Genomic DNA, 22,041 nt, shown 5'->3' with positions numbered 1-22,041 from the left:
AATTTTATTTTAAAAAAATACAGTGAGACTAACAGGGGTAGTAAATGTGTCACTCACAAAATATTCACTGCAGTTGAATCTTCTTGGTGTATGTGTTTTACATTTCAGGGAATGACTAAGCACCTGTGAATGTCACATTTACTGCTTTATAAATATGAGTATTTAACCCTTTATAAATAGCACAAACCTTTACATATTGTTAATATGATCTACACTCCCTCATGTAAAGGGAGGTAAGAAAGTACAAATTATATATTTTTTATTATTCACAGGGAGACATGGGTGAAGCTGGTCCTAAAGGTGAAAATGGAGAAAAGGTATTTATTTTTTGTGGAATGTTCTTTGTGTTGCATTGGATTTTCCAAGAGCCAGAGACCTATTACAACAAAACTCTAACAAAAATCCATTTTAAAGTGTACAGTATGTTTGGGTAAAAATAAAAAAAAACATGCCCTGTAATACATGCATATCTATCCATGTTTTGTCTTTGTCTCTTTAAAACTATTGCATTTACAGAAAAACTATATCTGAAAAAGAAAGAGATTGTAAACATACCCTAAGGGATATACATTACAAAAACTCGCTGATAATCCATAATAATATGAAAGCTAAGTTAAAGCTCCTTTACATTGGCCTAGCTGTTGATTGGCATGTCAGCAGAGGATTTCCCTCAGCAGATGATCAGGAGGGGACATGCCACTTTCCACACACACGTGTGAAAAAGGTTTTTCCACCAAAATCCCTGTTTACTGTGTCACAACCTCATCCATTCGATGTGGTTGCAGTGTCTCTATACCATTTTTTTTGTCAGTGCTTTGCTGCTGCAACATAGTGTTTGGGGCTGTCCAGAGGCCATTGCTTGGTTTGACAGGCAGCTGAGGTGAGGTAAAATGCACCTCAACTGCCTGGTTTGGCTGCTTTATAGTGCCCATGTGAAAGGAGCCTAAGAGCTTTCTTTAATTAGCATAATTTACTTTTTCATTGAAGAATATGCCTCAGAGTTTCATTTTGCTACTGGTGGATTCTGTCTCCAATAATGATTTGCCCTCCTCCTTTCCCTTAAACCCCCCAATTCTTCTTTTCCAATAGTCAATTTGATTGTAAAAAAAAAAAAAAAATCAGTCCAACCCACTAATCAGATCCAACCACCCCTGATCACTTGTGCTTGTTCTGTTTCCACCAGCCCCATGCAAACCTCCTCACTTGACTCCTATCATTGCACACCTTCCCACACTCTTAGGTCGTCCCCTTACTGAACTCTCAACCAAACCTCCCTCCTGTACCGCACCTGCAGCCCCCCTTCTATCAATGCATGCACCATCCTTTCTCCCTTATCACACCTGCAACTATATCTACTCCTACCACCCACCCCGATAATATAAAAGGAGACAGCACTAAACTAAAATGAAAGCTTAATATCTGCGTGCCTGCCATTTCTTTATGCCGAAGAAAGCACCTGCTTGATTTACACAGATACAGTGTTATGTCACTTGTTCTTAGTGAAGAGCTCTAAACTCAAACAGATACTGATAATCTGTGTATCTGCCTTTATTGTTAAACAGAGCACCAACTTGATTTTTACATTTGTACAATAGATTACATGCTTCAAGGATACAGTGTTCTTTCAGATGTTCTTACCTTATTTTCGGGAAAGCTTCTGAGTCCACAAAACTCTGTGATAGTGTATAAGTTCTAATGTTCCATGGATAATACTGATTCTATAACCTTGTTGTGATGAGACTCTGATCTTATCTTTTCCTGATGTCCTATTGCTTATATTATAGGGACTATAGGATTGATTTTGAAAAACGACTAATCCATGGCTGAAACACCAGCTGTAGGAGGATTTGTGGCATTGTCGTATTTTAATGCGAACAGTATGGGTTTGTGTGATGGGATTATACATTTTGCACATTATTTTTAATGCGAATTAAGAGTTGTGTTGTTATAATTTATTATATTAATTATTAAAATGATTTATTTTGTTAGTACAAATATAATTACCTGAGAAGTTCCATAAACCATTTCTTTCTTCTTTGTATATTATATTTTTTGGATTAAAAATTAGAGTTAGAGTTAGGGATCTACAGTATACATAATCTGTTGCTTGTTTACTTTTCAAATATTTATTTTTTAAGTATATAAATATACAGTACCTGTTGATCTGCCAGAAATCCAGTGGGCTCCTACTTTCCCGTAGATAGCTGACAACTCTGTCTCTTTTGCACTTCTGTTGTTAGCCCTTTCTGAATTGTCCCCTGCTGGACAATAGAACACATTCATCTCCCCTCATCTTGGTAACATAAGCAAAAGTTGTATTAAAGTCCAAAAATGAGGCAGAGATATCATTACAATGCTTTCTGCATTTTTAAAGAGGCAAAACATGTGCATTGCCTATGTTTTTTTTTTTTTTTTTGCCTAGACATACCATTTTAATTCATGCTAAAGTCAGATGTCCAATGGTCTTCATTAATGTGCAAAAACCATGCTTAGGGGTCTTTTTAGTTCCTTGGTTGTCATGTGTCATTTTAAGTTATAGCAGCACTTTATAAGCACTGCCTCTTAAATGTATAACACAGTACCGAATAATTATAATCAAAAAAGAAAGAAAAAGATGATGGCATCCAATTAACCTGCCGGATATTAGTGGTGACCTGAAAATTGCCAGTCTTGAGGATTTAAAATTCCTTTAGCAAATCTTTCTTATTGGGTTATTTCCTTTGCATGAAATAATTTTAAGCTAACATGTTTGAGATTAAATACATCAAGCATTTGAACATGTGCTAGTCAGGTGGATGGAATGAGCATGAAGATGCAGCTGTAACTTTGAAAATAATGTAAGCAGGCTTACAAATATACAGTTGGGGAATGTCCATTGTTGGGTCATACATGCCTGTAGAACTGACTGAAGTTAATACGGCTAACTCACAAACAGATGCTCCTTTGAGAAAATGATAAGATCAAGTTGGGTTTTCAGGTCAGGCTTGAAATCCCTTGGCTTTCTCAATGTGTATCTGTAACAAGTAGAAACAAAGTAATTATCTCCAAATGTCTCCTAAAACATTGCAAGAGCTCTTTCTGTTGAACTTTAGACTCTTGATTTTTAAATGAACTGTGGAAAAACTCTGGTCTACCAATAACGTAGTTAACCTTGATCACGGTGAAAAAGTTGTCTTAAATCAGCACATTCAGTTGAATGATTTTCTTCTGCATTTACAGATCTATACTTGAAATGCCTTAAAAGTACTATACTATAAGCACACTTATGCAAACTCTAGGGCCTGTTTGGTAAGATGATAGATAACCAAATGTTTTGCTTTAGGAAGTTCTTTGAGATTTCTGGGCTGTCTGTCACACACTGCTCTTTTAAGGTCTATCCATATATTTTCAATTATGTTGAGGTCAGGCATGGTAAAACCTCCAGTTTACGCCTCTTGATGTAATACCCCGTGAATTTCCAGGTGTGTTTAGGATCATTATCCATTTGTAGAAGCCATCCTCTCTTTAACTTCAGCTTTTTTACAGATGGCATCAAGTTACCATCCAAAATATGCTGAAATTTTATTGAATCCATTTCTCCTTCTACTCGTGAGATGTTCCCTGTGCCACTGGCTGCAATACAACCCCAAAGCATGATTGATCTACTCCCATGCTTAACAGTTGGACAGAGGTTCATTTCATTAAAATCTGTGCCCCTTCTTCTCCAAACGTACCTTTGCTCATTCCGGCCAAAAAGTTCAATTTTAACCTCATCGGTTCACAGAATTTGTTTCCAAAATGCATCAGGCTTGTCTATATGTTCATTTGCAAAGTTCAAACGCTGATTTTTGTGGTGAGGACATAGAAGAGGTTTTCTTCTGATGAATCTTCCATGAAGACCATATTTGTACAAGTATCTCTTTATAGTGGAATAGTGTACCACAAATCCAGTCCTGCGAGCTGTTCTGTCTGATATTTTTCATGGTCTTCCAGATTTTGCTTTAACTTCCACTGTTCCTGATGACTGCCATTTCTTAATTACATTCCGAACAGAGGATATTGACATCTGAAAATGCTTTGCTATCTTCTTATAGCCTTCTCCAGCTTTGTGAGCGTCAACTATTTTCAGTTTCAGTTTTCTAGACAACTGCTTAGAAGATCCCATGGTGCTGATTGTTGGGGCAAGTTCAGATGAGTCTGGGCATTTAAAACCTTTGAGATTGACATCACCTGGTCTTCCGAGACGATGATTGAGAACAATCCATGACACTGGCAGGTCTCAGCCTTGCAAAGGGGGCAGTGCATGCTATAAATTCTGCAGGGTGCCCAAATTTTTGCAGACACCATTTTTTTGTTTTCTGTTGAACTGTAGCCTCGGTTTTCTGTTCTTAGCTGACAGGAGTGGCACCTGGTGTGGTCTTCTGCTGCTGTAGCCCATCTACTTCAAGCTTCGATGTGCTGTGCATTCAGAGATGGCTTTCTCCATACATTGGTTGTAACTAGTAGTTGTTTGAGTTACTGTTGCCTTTCCATCATCTGCCCATAAGTCATTCTCCTCTGACCTCTGACATTAACAAGGCATTTTTGTCCACACAAGTGCCACTCACTGGATATTTTCTCTTTTTTGGACCATTCTCTGTAAACTCTAGAGATGGTTGTGCATGAAAATCCGAGTAGATATGCAGTTTTTGAAACAATCAGACCAGCCTGTCTGGCACAAACAACCATGCCATGTTCAAAGTCCCCTAAATCCCCTTTCTTCCCTATCTTGAAATTCGCTTTGAACTTCAGCAAGTCGTATTCACCACATCTAGATGCGATGCCTAAATGCATTGAGTTGCTGCCATGTAATTGGCAGATTGGTAATTTGTGTTGCCAAACAATTGAACAGGTGTACCTAATAATGTATGTTTTAAGGTTGTCTGTGCCTTAGTTCCCAGTTTCCATTGGAAGGGGTTTACACTTAGTGGGGGTACCAAGTTCCAAAATAGGCAGAACAAGATCAAGAAAAACTATGTGGGATCCTCAGTGCACCAAACTGAACCTAGAGTAAAATACTGGATTTTTATTAACTGCAGGTATAAAGTTAGTTATAGTAAGAAATGTACTAGACTTTAGAAATTTTGAATGGACAGTTGTGGAATAAATTTAGAATGCTTACTTTGCCAGAAAACATTTTATAAAATGTAATATGCACTTACAAAGTGAGGTGCATAAAGTATACTTAGGTGTAGCCTTTAGGTGGAGGTCCAGCATCAAAAATTGACTGTAATGGAGTTTTTTCCCCCTCCCCTTCTGCAGCATCCATCTTCTTGCATTGCCAGCATTACATTGAAAGTAAGATTTTGTGTAGCACCCACTGTGTAATGCACCCTCCTCCCTTAGCTATATATAACTTCCAGAAAGTATTTTTTTATATGAAATATGTTGCAGAAACCAGATACCTGACTGCATTTTTCTTGAGAACAGTTGTCAGATTTGACAAAATATTTCAAAATCTATATCTGACATTAGTAGCTATGCAATTAGTCCAACAAAGGAATAAAACTGTAATCATTTTAGTTAACAAGAATATGTTCAATTAAAACATGCAGTGATAATGCACTGAGAACAAAATAACAGCCCCAAATAAGATTTCCTTTCTTTGAGATGCCGAATGTGTGCATTGATACTGTAGATAATAAAATCCCTCTCAGCATATGTCGTTTTTTCAGTTTGTATAATTTTGTTATTGTTTTATGATTTTTGATTAGACCAATTATAGTTTAGCAGGAATTTATATTTGATTGCCTTGATATTTCCCACTGTCAATACAAATAAAGTTATTTAATGCTGAACTACTTTTGAAGCTTCCTGAAGGGTGCTAGAGTGAAAGTAGAGTGAACAGACACATTATATGTGTTTTCTGACCTGCTCACTCTAAGAACATCATTGTTGTTATTGTAAAGTAATGGACCATGGGTCCTTGATGGGCCATTGAATTTTCAGTATCAAGTAAACATTAATCTGTACACTATCGATGAAGCAGGTGCAGACATATTGATTCCTTAGTCCTAATAGCCTGTGAATTCTATCTCGACCCAAGCAATCCATCATTGTTTTTAGCTTCCATATGCTACAGTCTAGCTTCTAAAACTGTTTTGGCAGACTTTCAGGAACCCTTGCTTACTTGAAAAGGTTTAAATTAGTTGTGTTTACCATTTGCTGACTAATTAAACCACTTTCTAGCTACTAAGTTTCTTTGTATAACTTATTCCACACATCTAGCTGACATGTAAAAATCAGGAACAGCTATTCATATATTAACTCAAATTTACAGATCTACACTTAAGTTTGCTTTATAGTGAATTATGGTAATATGGACTCTAACTTAACTGTGGATCCATGAAGGGGGGGGGGGGGGATAAACCAAATATAAATGTTATGAAATATAATTTGTGACCCGAAATACATTGCTTCAAGAAATTCCATGGTCTAAATATGAGTGCAATTGTTCTAATATGGAAAATTATATTGGCACGGGATGACTACATTTACAAATTTGGATCTTTATTTTCAGTGTTCGAATAGGTTAATAATAATAAGACAACAATGAACCTATAATAGATGTATTTGGGAATAGCTTGCATTTAGAGTCACATCTGCATCTTGATGGCCCCAGAAACCAGATTACTTTCAACAAGGCAATTATGTGATATGGGATAGCTTAGTCGCTGATGATATATGTAATTGGTAAAATTTGGAGGGTTTCACTGGTGGGTTGTGTTTCTGGCAGACATTTCTAGACCCAATCCTTAATTCTAACTTGAATATAAACTTAAAATATAAATTCTAGAGGGTTGTAATGAGAGAAGGCAGGTTTGTTAATGGTTTTCAACCACATCCTCCAACTCTTTGCATCCTTGTCACTTATAGAAGGTACCTCGTTACACGGGAAATGTGTCCTGTGAGGTTTGGGAAGAATCTACAGTAATGTAGGGAATACAAAGACAAGAGGAAAGACAGTGACTTTGGGTGTCATAAAAACTGCAAAAGAAAGTTCTGGGTTTCAATAACTTAAATCCATTAACCACAGTACATTTACTGTGAGCGGGCAGCAGTTGCAGGGACTGTGGCGTCCTGGTATGTCAAGGCGCACATGCACACTGGTGCGCCCTATGGGATATGTATTGGCACAATCCCATGATGTTGTGTCCTGTGGACAAAGTTGGTCATGGCGCTCAGTACCCGCCCACTGTGAGTGGCCGGGGTATCATGTGATCGCTATGACCAGTAATATCGATCACATGATTACATGTAAAGAAAACAGTCATAATTGACTTCTATATATGAATGCTTGCTTACTATTGTGATGCTGTGATTTGCTTACAGCTATCACCTGGTACCTGGCACCCTTTAGCATGTGATTAGCTGTAGCTAATCACAGATGACAATAGTGATAGAAAGCCACTTGTGACTTTAAATCATTGCTTAGAACAGTGATCATCAGAGAGGGCAGATAGATAGAGGGAAAGAGAGGGGAGGAGAGAAGGGGGCAGGGGGGAGGAAGGCAGAGGGTAGGAAAGAGGGATTGAGAGGAGGAGGGGACCCTCTAGAGGCGGGTGAGGGGTAGGTGTGTTAATTGATTTAGGGAAAGGGTTGTGGGAGATCGCCAACGCGTTTATGGACGTAACAGGGACTCGTCAAAGCCAGGAGGAAAAAAGTGAGTTACCCAAGGATTCCAGAGTTTTTTGAACTTTGAGATTCTGTCAAGTAAAACTGCCTCTATCTTGTCATGAATCAGGGCTTGGGTGATTCTATATTTAGTAGCTAATGTGCATAGGGTAGGGGATTTCCAGGCTTTTGCGATGGTTTGTTTGGTAGCCCTGGTGATGCAGAGCAGTAGTAGAAATTGACGGTGGGTTAAAGTAGGGGGTTTGTGGTTCAGGAGAGCTATTGTCTGGGTTCGGTAACAATGGTGCATCAAAAAGCATTGGGAAGGTTCGTGTAATGGGGCATTCCCACCAGATATGCAGGTGTACATTATATACATTTCAACCTTAAAACTGCTGCTCAGTATTTTTTTTCCTTCGAAGGGTGCACCTTAACCAGAAGAGGCAACACATACAGGAGTATTACATTGTGCTTTGTGTACATTTAAATGGTACAGTACATTGTACATTGCGTAATAATCACAGAAAAAAATCATCTATTTTGTCTTGGGTTTTTTTTTAACAGTATTTTCCAAAAGAGAGCTTTGCTTGTACTAATCAAAATCAACTAACTTGGTTGCTTCATAGTAGATTGGAGAATTTATTCTGAGTACAATTTTCCTGTTATGGTCTCTTTTTTCTTTAGTGAATTTCAATATTTATGTATTTATTTTACTTCTATTATTATAGGGGGATCCAGGGTCTTCAGCTGCTGGCATCAAGGTAAGTATGTTCAATATAAAATTTAATAAGAACGGATTAATGAACAATGACTGTCATGATTTCTTAGCTTAGTGAAAGAGCGAGCCTTGGTAAGTTAATGAAACTGAGCTATTTTTCACTTTCCTAGAACTTTATAAAACTTTCTGATATAGCTATAATGAGTTCTCTTTTTTATGTAAATGAAATTATTTTAGTAGCTACTTTCTGTTACAGGGGGAGCCTGGAGAATCAGGTCGTCCTGGACAAAAGGTAACACTGAGCTGGACATTTGTGTATTGTTCAGGGGATAAAGCTGTATTAACAGATTATTGAAAAAGTAATCCTATAAAGAGGCAGAAAGCATATAAACTTTTATAACAAAATAAAAAGCTACATTCGCTAAGCTATATCATTCCAAAGCATCTGCCGTAACATTTGTTATTTTTAGAGCCAATAAAAGCAGAAAATAACAGTCACAGGGCTGAAAATAACAATTGTCATGGCTAATAACATATGGTATAGATGAAATAACTATAAAGTTATTAAAACTTTCTGGAGTTAAAAGGGTACTTAGCTTGAGACACCCTTTTTAATGATCACAACAATGTTCTCTTTTCTTACACTTCTCTTATATGCAAACAGTGATTCCATTATTTATGCTGTCCCAGGAAAATAAACCAATCAATTCAGTGATAATTATTATCATACAGTACATTATAATCTGTGTTTAATGATTATGGAAATGATAAGGAAAATACAGATATTGATTAGTTTGATGTTTACAGCATAACTTTCTAGTTTATAAGGATCACACATTCAAAAAATTTGATTATATGCCTTACTAAAAGACAATGTTTCATATTTAATATTTTAATATTATTTAACTGATGCATTTTTTACATTTCCGGTTATGTGTTTTCTTTCATATGTTTGCAATCTTGTTGAAATTTTGTTCAGCTTCTAGCTGCTTTTAAAAGCTCTAACATTTGACTGCTATACATGCTGTGTTTGTATATTAATACTGCATGTCTAACCACAGAAAATAACACCAAATTCCCTCTTATGGCAACAAATACTTCGGGTTGTTCTTTACTTTCATCATTGAAGATGTTCAGCAGTAACATAAGTTATTTACAATCAAACAGTATAAAAAAGAACAGAGGCAGACACATACACATTTCTATAGAGAGAGAGAGAGAGAGTTGGAGAGTTCACTAGAATTTAAAGTAGAACTCTAGGCAAACAGCTACATACAGAACAGCCCTACAGTTTGCACAAAAAAAGTAAGCAATGGCAGCCCCCATCACCTTACACCTTCAGCATAATTACCATAATTGAGTGGAGGTCCCCAAGGTGTAAACTGTATGTTGGACACTGCCCATTTAGGTTTAAAAAATATAGATTCCCAATCTTTCCACTGCATTCAGTAAGCAATTTTGAGGTCCATTGTTTTATTTTTGTCTACGGAAGGTAATTATACGAGAGACTATTTGCAAGTTATCCCACATGGCAGTACAACTTAGCCCAGTCATGTATACAACTCCTGTAAATTAGTATCTAGGTCACATTAATGGTGCTTTCGGCTCTATGGAAAATAACATTTTTGGTTCATTTAGAGTTTTTTAAAGGAATCTCATGTTATAAATCTTGTAGTTTCTTTTTTTTTTAAACATAGTTAATTAACGTTGATTTCAGACTGCATGTGTCAGTACCTATTGTTAAAAATAATATAGATGAAAGCTTAGGACCTACTTTCTGAAAGAGAAATTTCAGGAAAAGTAGAAATCTGATTTTTGTGAGAGGTGCTCTGTTTTAATGCTTACTTTATAGATTCTACCTCTGGCATTATGTTGCAACCATAAAACTCTATGGAGTTGATTTACTGAAGACAAATGAACTGTTCTTGAACAATAATGTTTATTGAATCTTCAAAAAGTACAAAGAAAAGAAAAACAATACAGATAACTAGACACGTGTGGTACAATATAGTATTGACTCAGAGTCCATACAACAGATGCAATAGGGTACAAAAAGAACATTGCTTTCAGACCAAGTGACATAGGATAAGTATGACTTATTCAAAAGAGAAATTAAAAGTTCAACAGTCCAACACTTTTCCCAGTCATATGTTAACTCAAAGAAAGTATAGAGGGGGTGACAGTGAGAGCAAACAGTCATGGGTGCTTAGTCATAACAATTAAAGTAATGAAAGGTAGTTAGTGAGTTGAATCTCATCAGTAGTTCAGCAATAAGACAGTAATGTTATGGATGCAGTCTATGCCTCTCGTGAGTCTCACAGTTATTATCTGTGTTACAAGGTAATGTGATGGAGGTCCTACTTTTCCAATAAAAACCCAAAGTAGTTAGCATCCTTAGGTTAGAACAGTTGTGTTGTCACGTGTCGCAAAGCAAAAAGACTATCAGTCCAATACTGCTAAAGAGGGAATGAGCCCAGAAAACAAAAGTGGGGGGGGGGGGAGTTAATTAGATAATTTAGTTAGCTAAGTGATTTTTTTTTTTTTTTTGCAGGAAACTTTTTCCTTAACTTAGTGAATGAGGTGAAGCTCTGCTAACTTCCGTCATCGATTCATGTTCAAGAAAAACAATACTGTTTTTGTTCTGTTTTTTAGTTTTGCAGATTGGATATTCTTTGCAAACTAAAAACTTCCTTTTCAAAGTGAACATGACTTGAACCCCAATGAACCCCAATGACTCCATCCAGGAACAGTGGGTCATTTGTGGGAAATTTGTTATGAGAAGGCAGGGAGCCCTTTATGGTACTACTGGAAGGGTCCAAGTCATTAAGAGCATCATTGGTTTTCTATGTAAATTCTATGTAAATTCCATATGAGGGACCCATAGATCTGCCAACTCTGACAACTTACTCCAATGGGTGGCTAAGATCAGAATATTTTGGGTTTCAGTTTACAAATTCTATTTCCAAAAATCTAGGGAGACTTTATCAGATGTGCTGCACTAGTTATGGAGAAATGGGATATCTTTCCAGAAGTTTGCTTGTCTACTTAATGTTGATGACCTATAATATGCTGTAGCTGTTTAAGTAGCATAGCTACATTCTTCATAAACTACTACTTTTTCTTTTGAAATATCAAAAATATTACTTAAGTTACAGTTTGTTACAGAAGTGGATATTTAATACATTCATGTGACAACAAATGCATTTTTGTAAGCTACATAAAAGTTACTAGCATGGGCACTGAGAGGGATAAGCATTTCTAACAGTCCTGACATTGAAAATAATGCCTCTTAATTTAGCTTTAGAAAAGGGGATCATGCTTCCAGTATATTGCTAGAGTGATTTATTTGGAGCTTGCTTAATGCAAAGCTGTGCCAATTTAGGGTACAGCAATATAGCTGTTTTAAAGCCAGGTCCTTAAGCAGAATATACTCACCTCTTCTTTGTTTCCCCACTGTTTTGTTCACCCATCACGATTAAAGAGAATATTTGGCTCTTCTAGGTATGGAGGAGCATGTAAATCACTCTATATGATAACCAGAGGCGAAGCTTGAAGCTTGAAGGCCCAATGTAAAAGTTGACCTGGGGCCCCTCACTACCATTCACAGCTTCCACAGTGCTTCAAGATACTCCCACTACTTGCCAAGATATGGTATTTGTATGGTGGCTGTCTCTCTTCTCTCTCTCTCCTGCTGCCGGCTGCACAAGATGTGGGAGCAGACAGGCCACACTCTGAGCTGCCGGGTGAAAGTGGTGGGTTTGTATGTAAAACAGGGAAACTCATAGGGTCCGCCCTAAGCTAGACAGACCCTCTGACTTCCAGATTCACATACAAGCCCACTGCTTTCACCCAGCAGCTCAGAGTGTGGCCTGCCTGCCCCTGTCCTGCCAAAAACTCCAACTTGCTAAAATCTTCAACCATGTCACTTCCAGTGACTTTCCAGCACCAGTAATTGGAGATTTCGACAAGTTGGTGTTCTCACAGAACACCGGCAGCGTTTACACTATGATACACTACGAGTTGGCTGTTTTGAAAAGAACACAGAGTAAGGAAAAAAAAAGTTGCCACTACCTTGGAGGTGGCCATGTTGTTGGTTCCTAGAGGGTGGATTAACAATGTCCACTCATTATATCATGTACGGTAGTGTATAGGCTGTTGGTGTTCTGTCAATACAGCTAACTTGTCAAAATCTCCAGTTTTTGCTGCTGAAGAGTCACCGGAAGTGACGTAGTTGGAAATTTTGGTGTTGGAGTTTTCGGCAGAACACCCCTACCTTGTGTGCCTGTGCAGGGCTGAGAAAGGCAGGAGGGGGATACTGTACTCAGCTGGGCCGAGGGCTGATCAGAGAGTGCCCCAATAGGGATATCACACCTTTCCTTTTATACATTATTAAACAGCATCCAGTTGCCTCTCTCATGGTGAGGCTGCAGTGCTATGGAGTTGCAGGATATTGGGGAAAGGTGACACTCCTCTTCCTGGTAATGACACATGCCCTCCTGCCTCCTCCTGGTAATGACAGATGACCCCCTCCTTCAGGAGCCCCCCACTTCAGATAATCACAGTTACAGTAAGGACAGTAAGGACAGATTACTCCCCCTCCTGGTAATGACACCTACACATGCCCCCCCCCCCTACCTCCACCTCCACCATTAATAACAGATCCAGTTGCCTCTCTCATGGCGAGGCTGCAGTGATATGGAGGTGCAGGATATTGGGGAAAGGTGACACTCCTCTTCCTGGTAATGACACATGCCCTCCTGTCTCCTCCTGGTAATGACAGATGACCCCCTCCTTCAGGAGCCCCCCACTTCAGATAATCACAGTTACAGTAAGGACAGTAAGGACAGATTACTCCCCCTCCTGGTAATGACACCTACACATGCCCCCCCCCTACCTCCACCTCCACCATTAATAACAGATCCAGTTGCCTCTCTCATGGCGAGGCTGCAGTGATATGGAGGTGCAGGATATTGGGGAAAGGTGACACTCCTCTTCCTGGTAATGACACATGCCCTCCTGCCTCCTCCTGGTAATGACAGATGACCCCCTCCTTCAGGAGCCCCCCACTTCAGATAATCACAGTTACAGTAAGGACAGTAAGGACAGATTACTCCCCCTCCTGGTAATGACACCTACACATGCCCCCCCCTACCTCCACCTCCACCATTAATAACAGATTACCCTTCCTTAATGGCAGATGTCTCTCCCTTTCCCCCACCACATAATGACAGATAACCCCCCCTTCCCCCACCAGGTAATGACAGATGACCCCCCTTCCCCCACCAGGTAACGACAGATGATCCCCTTTCCCCCACCGGGTAATGACATATGACCCCCTCCCCCACCAGGTAATGGCAGATTTCACACCCAGCCCCCCCCCCCCCCACCTCCTCTGCTCATCCTGCTCAAACTGACACAGTAAAATCTGCAGCCTCTGGAGCCTGCAGCACCTCGGCTGCCCTTTAAAATGTGTTAGGGTTTTTTTGGAGGATTTTTGTGTGAGTGTCAGTAGGTGTTGTGGGGAGAGTGGGGCTGTGTTTGTCTGTGTGCATGGATCTGACCAGAGTCTTACCTCACCAATGACAGCGGTTCACAGCTCCTGGACGGTGCACTCCTCCTCCTGGCTCACTCAGCCCTGTGACAGCTCGGTATCTGTCCCTGCCCAGTTATCAGCACTGACATTTTCCCGTCCTGGGCTGGCCACCCCATCCTCCCTCTGCTAGCTACGCTCCAACACCCCGTTCAGGACTTGAAAATGGCACCAAAAGCTCAGAGTTTCTTATTAAAATAATTTGTGAGGAATCACCTGGCTGCTGACATCGCACTCTGACACGGATTCAGTCGCCATCTCTCTGCTCACTGAAGACAGGGAACTGAGTGATCAGCGGTCTTTGATTGCTCAGTTCTTGTTCTTGGTTGCAGCGGGGGACAGCTGTAACATCGGACGAATGCTGCATCCACATAGGCCCCTTTCACACTTGTGCAATTTGACAAGTCAGACTCAATGATTTCCAATGAGTACTGTTCATATCTGTGCGACTTCAAAGTAGTCAAAGTAGTCCCCTGCACTACTTTGGTCCGACTTTGGTGCATTTTGAGGTCTATAGACCTCAAGATTAGACAGGCATTGTTTCAAGTCCAGTCAAAATTGTGGCAAAATCACGCAACTTTTAGGTCGCACAAGTGTGAAAGGGGCCTAAATGTTTGTTTTTCAATACTGATACTTCTCTTTTAATGATCAGTCCAGTGCTGTCACTCTGGGATGGGAGACAAACAACCTTGTGTAAGCTCCAACTGGAAATCCAACTACAGTAAACCCCCCTCCATTGCGGGGGTTACGTTCCGGACCCAGCCGCGAAAAGTGAAAATCCGCGAAATAGAAAAACCCTATTAAAATGCATTGTAGGCATGTTTTTTTTACTGTCACTGTACGTGTAAAAGCATTTTAAGGTCTTTAAACACACTTTTAAAACAATAGAAACTAATTTAAACACATAAAAGACACTGAGAGACATAGCAAGAGCTATGGAAAACACAAAAATATTTCATTTTTAATGATTTATATAGTAAAATAACATTACAAAAAAAAAACGCAATATACCGGGACCGCAAAAACTGAACCGCGATGGAGCGGGGGTTTACTGTATACCTTACACACTGTCTCTCCTCACTCCTGGCAAATGAATGCCGTGGCAGGGGATCAAAAGAAATTTGGTATGTGCTACTGGGGACAGGTACATGATTTGCTTTGCATGGGAAAAGTGACCCCATAACTTCTACAAGGGGGAAAGACTAAGGATCTATGCTAATAAATATTCTAGATCAGTCTACATCTACATGTCTGCATATCTACATGTATAGGAATTGGTATTTTTGTTTCACTATATGGCTACTTCCTGTTTCACTATATGGCTACTCTATAAGTCATTATAGAGTTTGACTCCCATAATGCATAGCAGCCTTCTCTGTCCACGTGTACACTGTACTTAAATTAGCATAACTAAGCCTCCAGATTGAATACAAAAATAACATTTTTGATAATGTCAGTTGATGAAGTGCAAATAATTTCTTTGCTCTTCCAGGCAAAGTAGGTGACAATGTAATCATGGATTTCAGTTTTAACATTCATCACACTGTCAGTTTTAGGTGTAGAATAGAAAATATCTTCCCATTCAATTCATTTCTAAAAATAAATTATATATTTGCAAATAAATTGATAACTCTTCCATCATTTTTATACAATTAGTTTTTTAATGTTTATTACAGTAGAGATTCAAAAAAGCATGAATGTTTCAAGATAGAGAGTTAGATAGAAGGTGAAAATTATGTTTGTTACATTTTCTGAAAGTGGCAGTCCCACTTCAGATTGTTTTCTATAATTAAAGTATTTTGTACTTCAGAATACAGAAAGAGAAAAGCATGACATTTAGGGCTTTTGTTTTGAAAATGAAATGGCGAAGGCTTATAAAACAAAAATATAGAAATAAAAAATGTTTTGGGTTTGTACTGAGATAAAGAAGAATGTTTATTAAATCTTTTAATAAAAATTATGAATATACCTGATATAACATAGTAATAATTAGGAGGACAGGCCTTGCATTTAAGAAGATATTTTGACAATAATATATTTTAGATTTATGGCGCAAGCTGTGATTTCGCTCACCATTGGTAAAAAAAAAAAGTAAAAATCCTGCAGTCTGCCTGGTATGTTTTATGATGTCAGCAGATTACTGTCCTTCTTAGCCATGATTGCAGCACAGCGCTGTAATCATGGGTAGAGCCGCAGAGAAAAGAGAAAAAAAAGGAAGAATTTTATTTGTAGACCATGCAGATGTCCCCAAATTTTAGTGTGATGTAATTGAATTAGCCAGAAATTCAGCTATTTTCGTACACATTTTAGTGTGTATATTCAGACACAAGTTAAGTGACTTTTTCCTAATACTATAGTTTTTTTCAGGTTTCATTGACTGTTTCTCCATACATTTATAAAGCTACAATCTATAATCTGGCAAAATCTAAATAGAGCAAAGTGTCTTTGAACAGAAGATAAATAGGCATTGAATTTGTGTGGTTTTACCAGCAGTGCTGACTTTCCAGCTTTACTGAGGATTGTGTTGTAATCTGGCACAAGGGGGGAGATTGTTTTTTTCTTTGGGCTCCATAAACTATTAATTCTTCCCTGGTTGCAGGTAGCCATTGTACCTTTTTTTTATAAGACTTTATCAAATGTTTAATGTACTGTCTTGTTTTAATTGCATAATGTCATTGTAAGCAGGCGTAATCAAACATATGTCAATATATAAACTCTACCCAGGTGGGAGATTTACCTAAAAATGCTTTAAGTTAAATACACTCTTCACAAAGGGCTTGCTCTATTTGTTGTTATATAGAAATATTTTTTAAGAATCATGCAATTTATTCATTACAGCCACCTCTGTTCTCTGTTCTATTTCTCGAGCAGACAGTCTTTTACCATCTGCCGGTGACCATTATAAGCACGTTATTGCCACAGTTGTGTCACTGTGAGGGTATAAAATCTGCTGTTACTGTTCCATTATGTCTGCCCTTTTCTCACCACAAGAACATATTTTTCTGTAATATGATTTTTTCTGTAGGGTGAACCAGGGCTTCCTGGCCTACCTGGACTTCCTGGAATAAAGGTAAATTGCTTTTCACAACACTCTATTTTTATAGCCGCATTCATTATTATAGTGTATTCTAAAAAACTTTCAACAGATTTCTAGATTCATTGCAATTTCAGGATGTCATGTGTAGGTGAACACACTTGCTTAACTGACTTTAACGATTATTTTCCATAAAATGATATTTTCACCCTTTTACTGTATATGCTGCATTCCAATTCATTTCACACTGTGGCTGTGATTTTTTTGTAGCCATCAAAAAGAGTTACCAAACTGTATTTGATTGTGAATTCTTAAGATATCTGCATGACTAGTTTCTAAAATGAAATCTAATTTTCATACAAGCCATAATAATAAAAGTGGTGTAAGGCAGGCCATTCATGTTCAGTTCTTTTGTACAATTTTCTTTTAGATTTACTTTAAACTATGTAGTGCAAGGGCCTGCCTAATTGGATACAATTGAAGGTTGTTTAGTTTTGACCTCCTATTATATGGTGTTTGGTAAATCTAAAGGAAAAATGTACAAGACTATTGAACATGTATGGCCAGCCTAACTTTTACATACAATATACAAAATATTTGACATTATCATATCTTTATTTGAGCATATGGTTTGTGGCTCCTTTACACCTTTATGTACAGTAATATGCTTGTTGATGCACCCTTTTTAATACCTGTGAATTTTGGTGTGTGCTATAGCTATTATATTTCAAAGTTATTTAAATTATATTTAAAGTTATTTGAGTAAGGCGTTCCAATTAAAGAGCCAGGTGTTCCAGTTAATTCAGGTATGGGTTTGATCATTCCTGGAAAACCTATAAAAAACACAGAATTTTGTTGAAATGCAATATAGCTCATTTAAAATAGATTTTGTGTATGATTTTTTTTTTTTTTGGCCATACTTCTCTTCTGGGTCAAAGGAGTGCACTTACTTTTACACTCCAATAACTCAGAAACAGCAGATAGTTGGCTACACTCTGTGACTCAGCTAATGTCACAGAGCCCTTTCAGTCTCTGGAAGGATCACAACCATATCGTCAAGATCCATCCAGCTGCCTGATTGACAGCTGGCGCGGGGCTCTCCGGCTGCACCCGTCCCCGCTCCAGTGAGTGCTGGAGGGGAAGTGCGAAGAGCGGTGACTCACAGTCACCACTCTCAGAGGTCATGTAGTTGCTCAGTCCTGGGGGTTAGAGCTGGCAGCGGACAGCTGCAGCATCAGGGCGATGCTGCACCATGAAGGTATGTATGTTTGTTTTTTTTTTATATGCCCCATACATCTACTTTATACAAAAATTGTGTCTTTGAGGTGGTAAAATAGTACTCCCTTAAAAAGCAGTTAAAAAACCATGGGTGTTTCACAGCACAATTGGCCCAATGTTTTTTGGCCAGAAAAGGCAAACATTGTACTTTCTATTAAATGCACTTGATTAACTTTGGGGAAAATATAATCCTTATAGTAGTTTTAACTGCTTTAGTTCCCCGCAATGTTAGTGTAATCAGCAAGGCACACCGTCAATTCACAAATTGTGCCAGAAATGCTATAGCTAACTGTGTCTGTAATCTAAAGTGAAAGAAGCTTGGTCATCCAATATTACAAAAATCCCAGACAGCTAAATGAATCAACAGCGTGGTTCAAACAAAAGGAAATTGTGTGTTTTGGAGTGACCGAGTCTTGACCTCAGAACCATTGAAATGCTGTAGTGTGCTCTGAAGCTGCCTAAAGAAGACATTCCCAAAAATGCAGTAATTGAAAGATCGTTTTGACCAGGAAAGAGACAAAAGATCTCCTAAAGTTCTCCAAACAACAGCTATAAAAAGTAATTTGTTAAAGCTATTGGTTATTGGTTAATTAAGGAATTTCAAAAGGGAACTAAATACAAAATTTCACATCTGTTTTTTTTTTTTTTTTACTGTATAACGGTGGTGTTAAAGTGGGAGTAAACTTGTTGATTTTTGCCTATAGGTAAGCCTATAGTAAGATTTACCTATAGGTACAGTAAATATCTCCTAGACATGCAGGAGATAATTATTTTCAAAGCGGCTGGTGATGTCATAAGTGCATGCACTCTCAAGGAACTGCTGTTCCTTCAGAGCCCTGTGACGTAAACAGTGACTCCCATGTGCATGTGCGGAAGTGACGTCATCACAGATTGGCCATTCAAATGGCTGAAGCCCGCAAACTCTGAAGAAAGACCAGGTAAAGATGGAAGTGCCTACAGCACGCTGACAGCATGCTGCTGGAGGGCTTCTTATTTAGGTAAGTCTGTCATGTGCTAGTATGCGGTGCATACTACTGCCCAGGAGCATTTTTTTTATAGAAAATGTGTAAAATCTGCGCTAATGGAAAGTGGGGAAGGTGGCTGCAGCCTACGTTCAATAGAAGTATATACCTCTAAAAGGGGTAATATACTAATAATGGAAATTGGAAAAAGGGGGAAGGTACTTGGCGCTGCCACTAAGTAAATGTAGATGCGTGAATGTGTGCAAACCACAATGAGGGTAGTGAATATAAATAATAAGGTGCTGATGGCAATAAACAAAATATATAAATATTAAAGTGCTAAAAGCAATAAATAAATACAAGAAATAATGTACAATCAATGCATAATAAAATCATGTGCAAATATGTTGAATATATTAGATAAATATCTTTTTCTAATATATTCAACATATTTGCACATTATTTTATTATGCATTGATTGTACATTATTTTTTGTATTTATTTATTGCTTTTAGCACTTTAATATTTATATATTTTGTTTATTGCCATCAGCACCTTATTATTTATATTCACTACCCTCATTGTGGTTTGCACACATTCACGCATCTACATTTACTTAGTGGCAGCGCCAAGTACCTTTCCCCTTTTTCCAATTTCTATTATTTTTTTTATGCTGCGGTTTACTACCAATTTAATTTTTGCATGAGATTCTTATTTATTAAAACTCAATATACCAAATCACTCTTTAGGATCCTTAAAGTGGTTCTAAATGCACAATGTTTTTTTTTTTTACCTTTATGCCTTTGCATGAGGGGGGATGAGGGGGGATGAAGGAAGAGGATTTGTGCTTGGTGCTTTTGGGGGGTTTTGTGCTTTAAAAGTACTATAATAGATATTTTTTTGGGGATTTGTGCTAGTATTGATGATTGGAGGGTATTTGAGTTGGAAGAGGAATTTGTTGGGGGGTAGGGTGGGTTGTGCTAGGAAAGGGGACAGGGGGGAGGAGTTTGTGCTGGAAGGGGGGATTTGTAGTGGGGGTAAAAAGATTTATTCTTGGGGAGCAAATATGAGGGTTAGAGGATTAGTGCTAGGAGGGGGGTTTTTTTTTGGGGGGGATTTGTGCTGGAGGCATATGAGGAGAGAGAGGATTTGAGCTGGGGGGATGGGGGGGCCAAAGATTTGTGCTGGGTGGGGGGGATTTCAGCAGGGGGGCAAATTGTACTGGAAGAAGGGGGAATTCATGCTTAGGAATGAGCGTGCAGATTAGAGCTCAATTATTTTTTTTTTTGGGGGGGTGCAATTTGTCATGTTCACCCTGGGCTCTAGATGACCTTGTCCCAGCACTGTGCACATGCACGAGTCGCACTGTGCATCCTGAATGGTGGATGCAGTCTTCTGGGACTTCAGTGTTTCCCAGAAGACTACAGGGGGGAGAACTTCCGTTGCCGAGCGTCGTGACGCTCGGAGAAGAAGAAGGAGCAGATACCTGTCAAAATCGGGTAAGAGGAAGAAAGCCCTAAGTAAAAATTTTTATAAAGTGTATTTGAGTCTTTTGTTGCATGGCCGAACCAACTATCAGAGCACTGAAAACTGAAAAATGGCCTGGTAATCAAGGAGTATACACAGGCTCGTACACAGGCTAGTGGTTAAAGAAAGTTGTACATTTTTAAGGGTTTAAACAATTTTTTTTTTTTACTTTTGACAGTATGCTAAGATGATTACTAAATCTACTGATCTACTGACTTTTTCACAGATTCAACTTGTGTTCTTAAAATGTTTCCACAGCAATATTAATAGAAGTCATGCTGTTTTACTTGTACCTGTCATACTTTTATAAATTACTAATGCTTTTTTGCTTTCTTGTTGAAAAGCGAGAGAACATTTGATTGCAGAATTATCTGAACATCTTTTTTTTTTTTTTGTGTGAATCTGTTCTTATTTAATTAATTGATGTTCCACTTGAAATGATAAGTACAGAGAGATTTCCTTAGAGTCCTGTTATAAATAACATTGTTAGTTTACAAGGGAACAAACACTTGTAGCAAAAAAACCTAGGGGCCAATAATAGACATAAAAAAAAAAAGATTTTCATAATTCGTATGTATGTCTGCTGGGCTTGTGTTAGTAGACAGTGGTTGTGGGCGAGTAAAGTATTTTCTTTTTCTTTTTGCAGACCAGTAGAAAGACAACAATACCGCTCTTTCACAGGCAGTCTCTGCAGCTATCCTTTTTATCTAGTCTACCTCCTACCAGTGTCTAAATATTCTAAACAATTCTAGGCACTGACAGTATCTTGACTGTTGAAGACCATGATTGTGTAGGCCAGTAGCGGGCATCCTGTTTAGGGGTTAATATGTCCTGTGGAAAGTCATGACATATTATTTTTTTAAAATTCCGATTATTAGTTTTTTGCTCCACGTGGCCTGTTGAGTAGATATCTGTTTACTTCCATGTGTGCCATCAAGACCAGAAGGGAGGAGAAACTCCCCAGACAGCAATAAATGCATCTTTAGTAATAAGATGGAGAAATAATCAAACATCCCACAGGTTTTTGTTCCTGTGTTCCCATAGATATATCCTTACTTCCTGCTGTGTGAAAAGCCAGAAAATGTACTATTTAATATACGGTGCTGGCACCCAAATATATTATATAACTACCAATTATGTGAAATCACAACCTGCTTTCTGTGCACCAAACTTAATTTACCAAATGCTCACTTATCCTTATATGACTGTTGCTGTTCACCAAAAAAAAACATATGATGCCCTTTGTGTATCATACACTACCTATACCATAGTGCTCTCTTATAGTCAAATCAAATATCAC

At 38.3% G+C, this 22,041-nt stretch overlaps 1 protein-coding gene across 1 annotated transcript in view; it reads left to right on the top strand.

Annotated features, from left to right (window-relative positions):
- Positions 1-22,041, top strand: part of COL25A1 (collagen type XXV alpha 1 chain) — a 613,974-nt gene that overhangs the window by 491,883 nt on the left and 100,050 nt on the right. The window contains exons 14-17 of the mRNA XM_082263198.1: positions 273-317; positions 8,361-8,393; positions 8,607-8,642; positions 16,966-17,010. Of these exons, the coding sequence (XP_082119324.1) occupies positions 273-317; positions 8,361-8,393; positions 8,607-8,642; positions 16,966-17,010 (159 nt within the window). The remainder of the gene's footprint in view (positions 1-272; positions 318-8,360; positions 8,394-8,606; positions 8,643-16,965; positions 17,011-22,041) is intronic.

This window comes from Pelophylax lessonae (assembly GCF_965119305.1).
Source record: "Pelophylax lessonae genome assembly, chromosome: 1".
Classification (NCBI taxonomy): Eukaryota; Metazoa; Chordata; class Amphibia; order Anura; family Ranidae; genus Pelophylax; species Pelophylax lessonae.
This window is presented reverse-complemented; position numbering and strand designations above follow the sequence as displayed.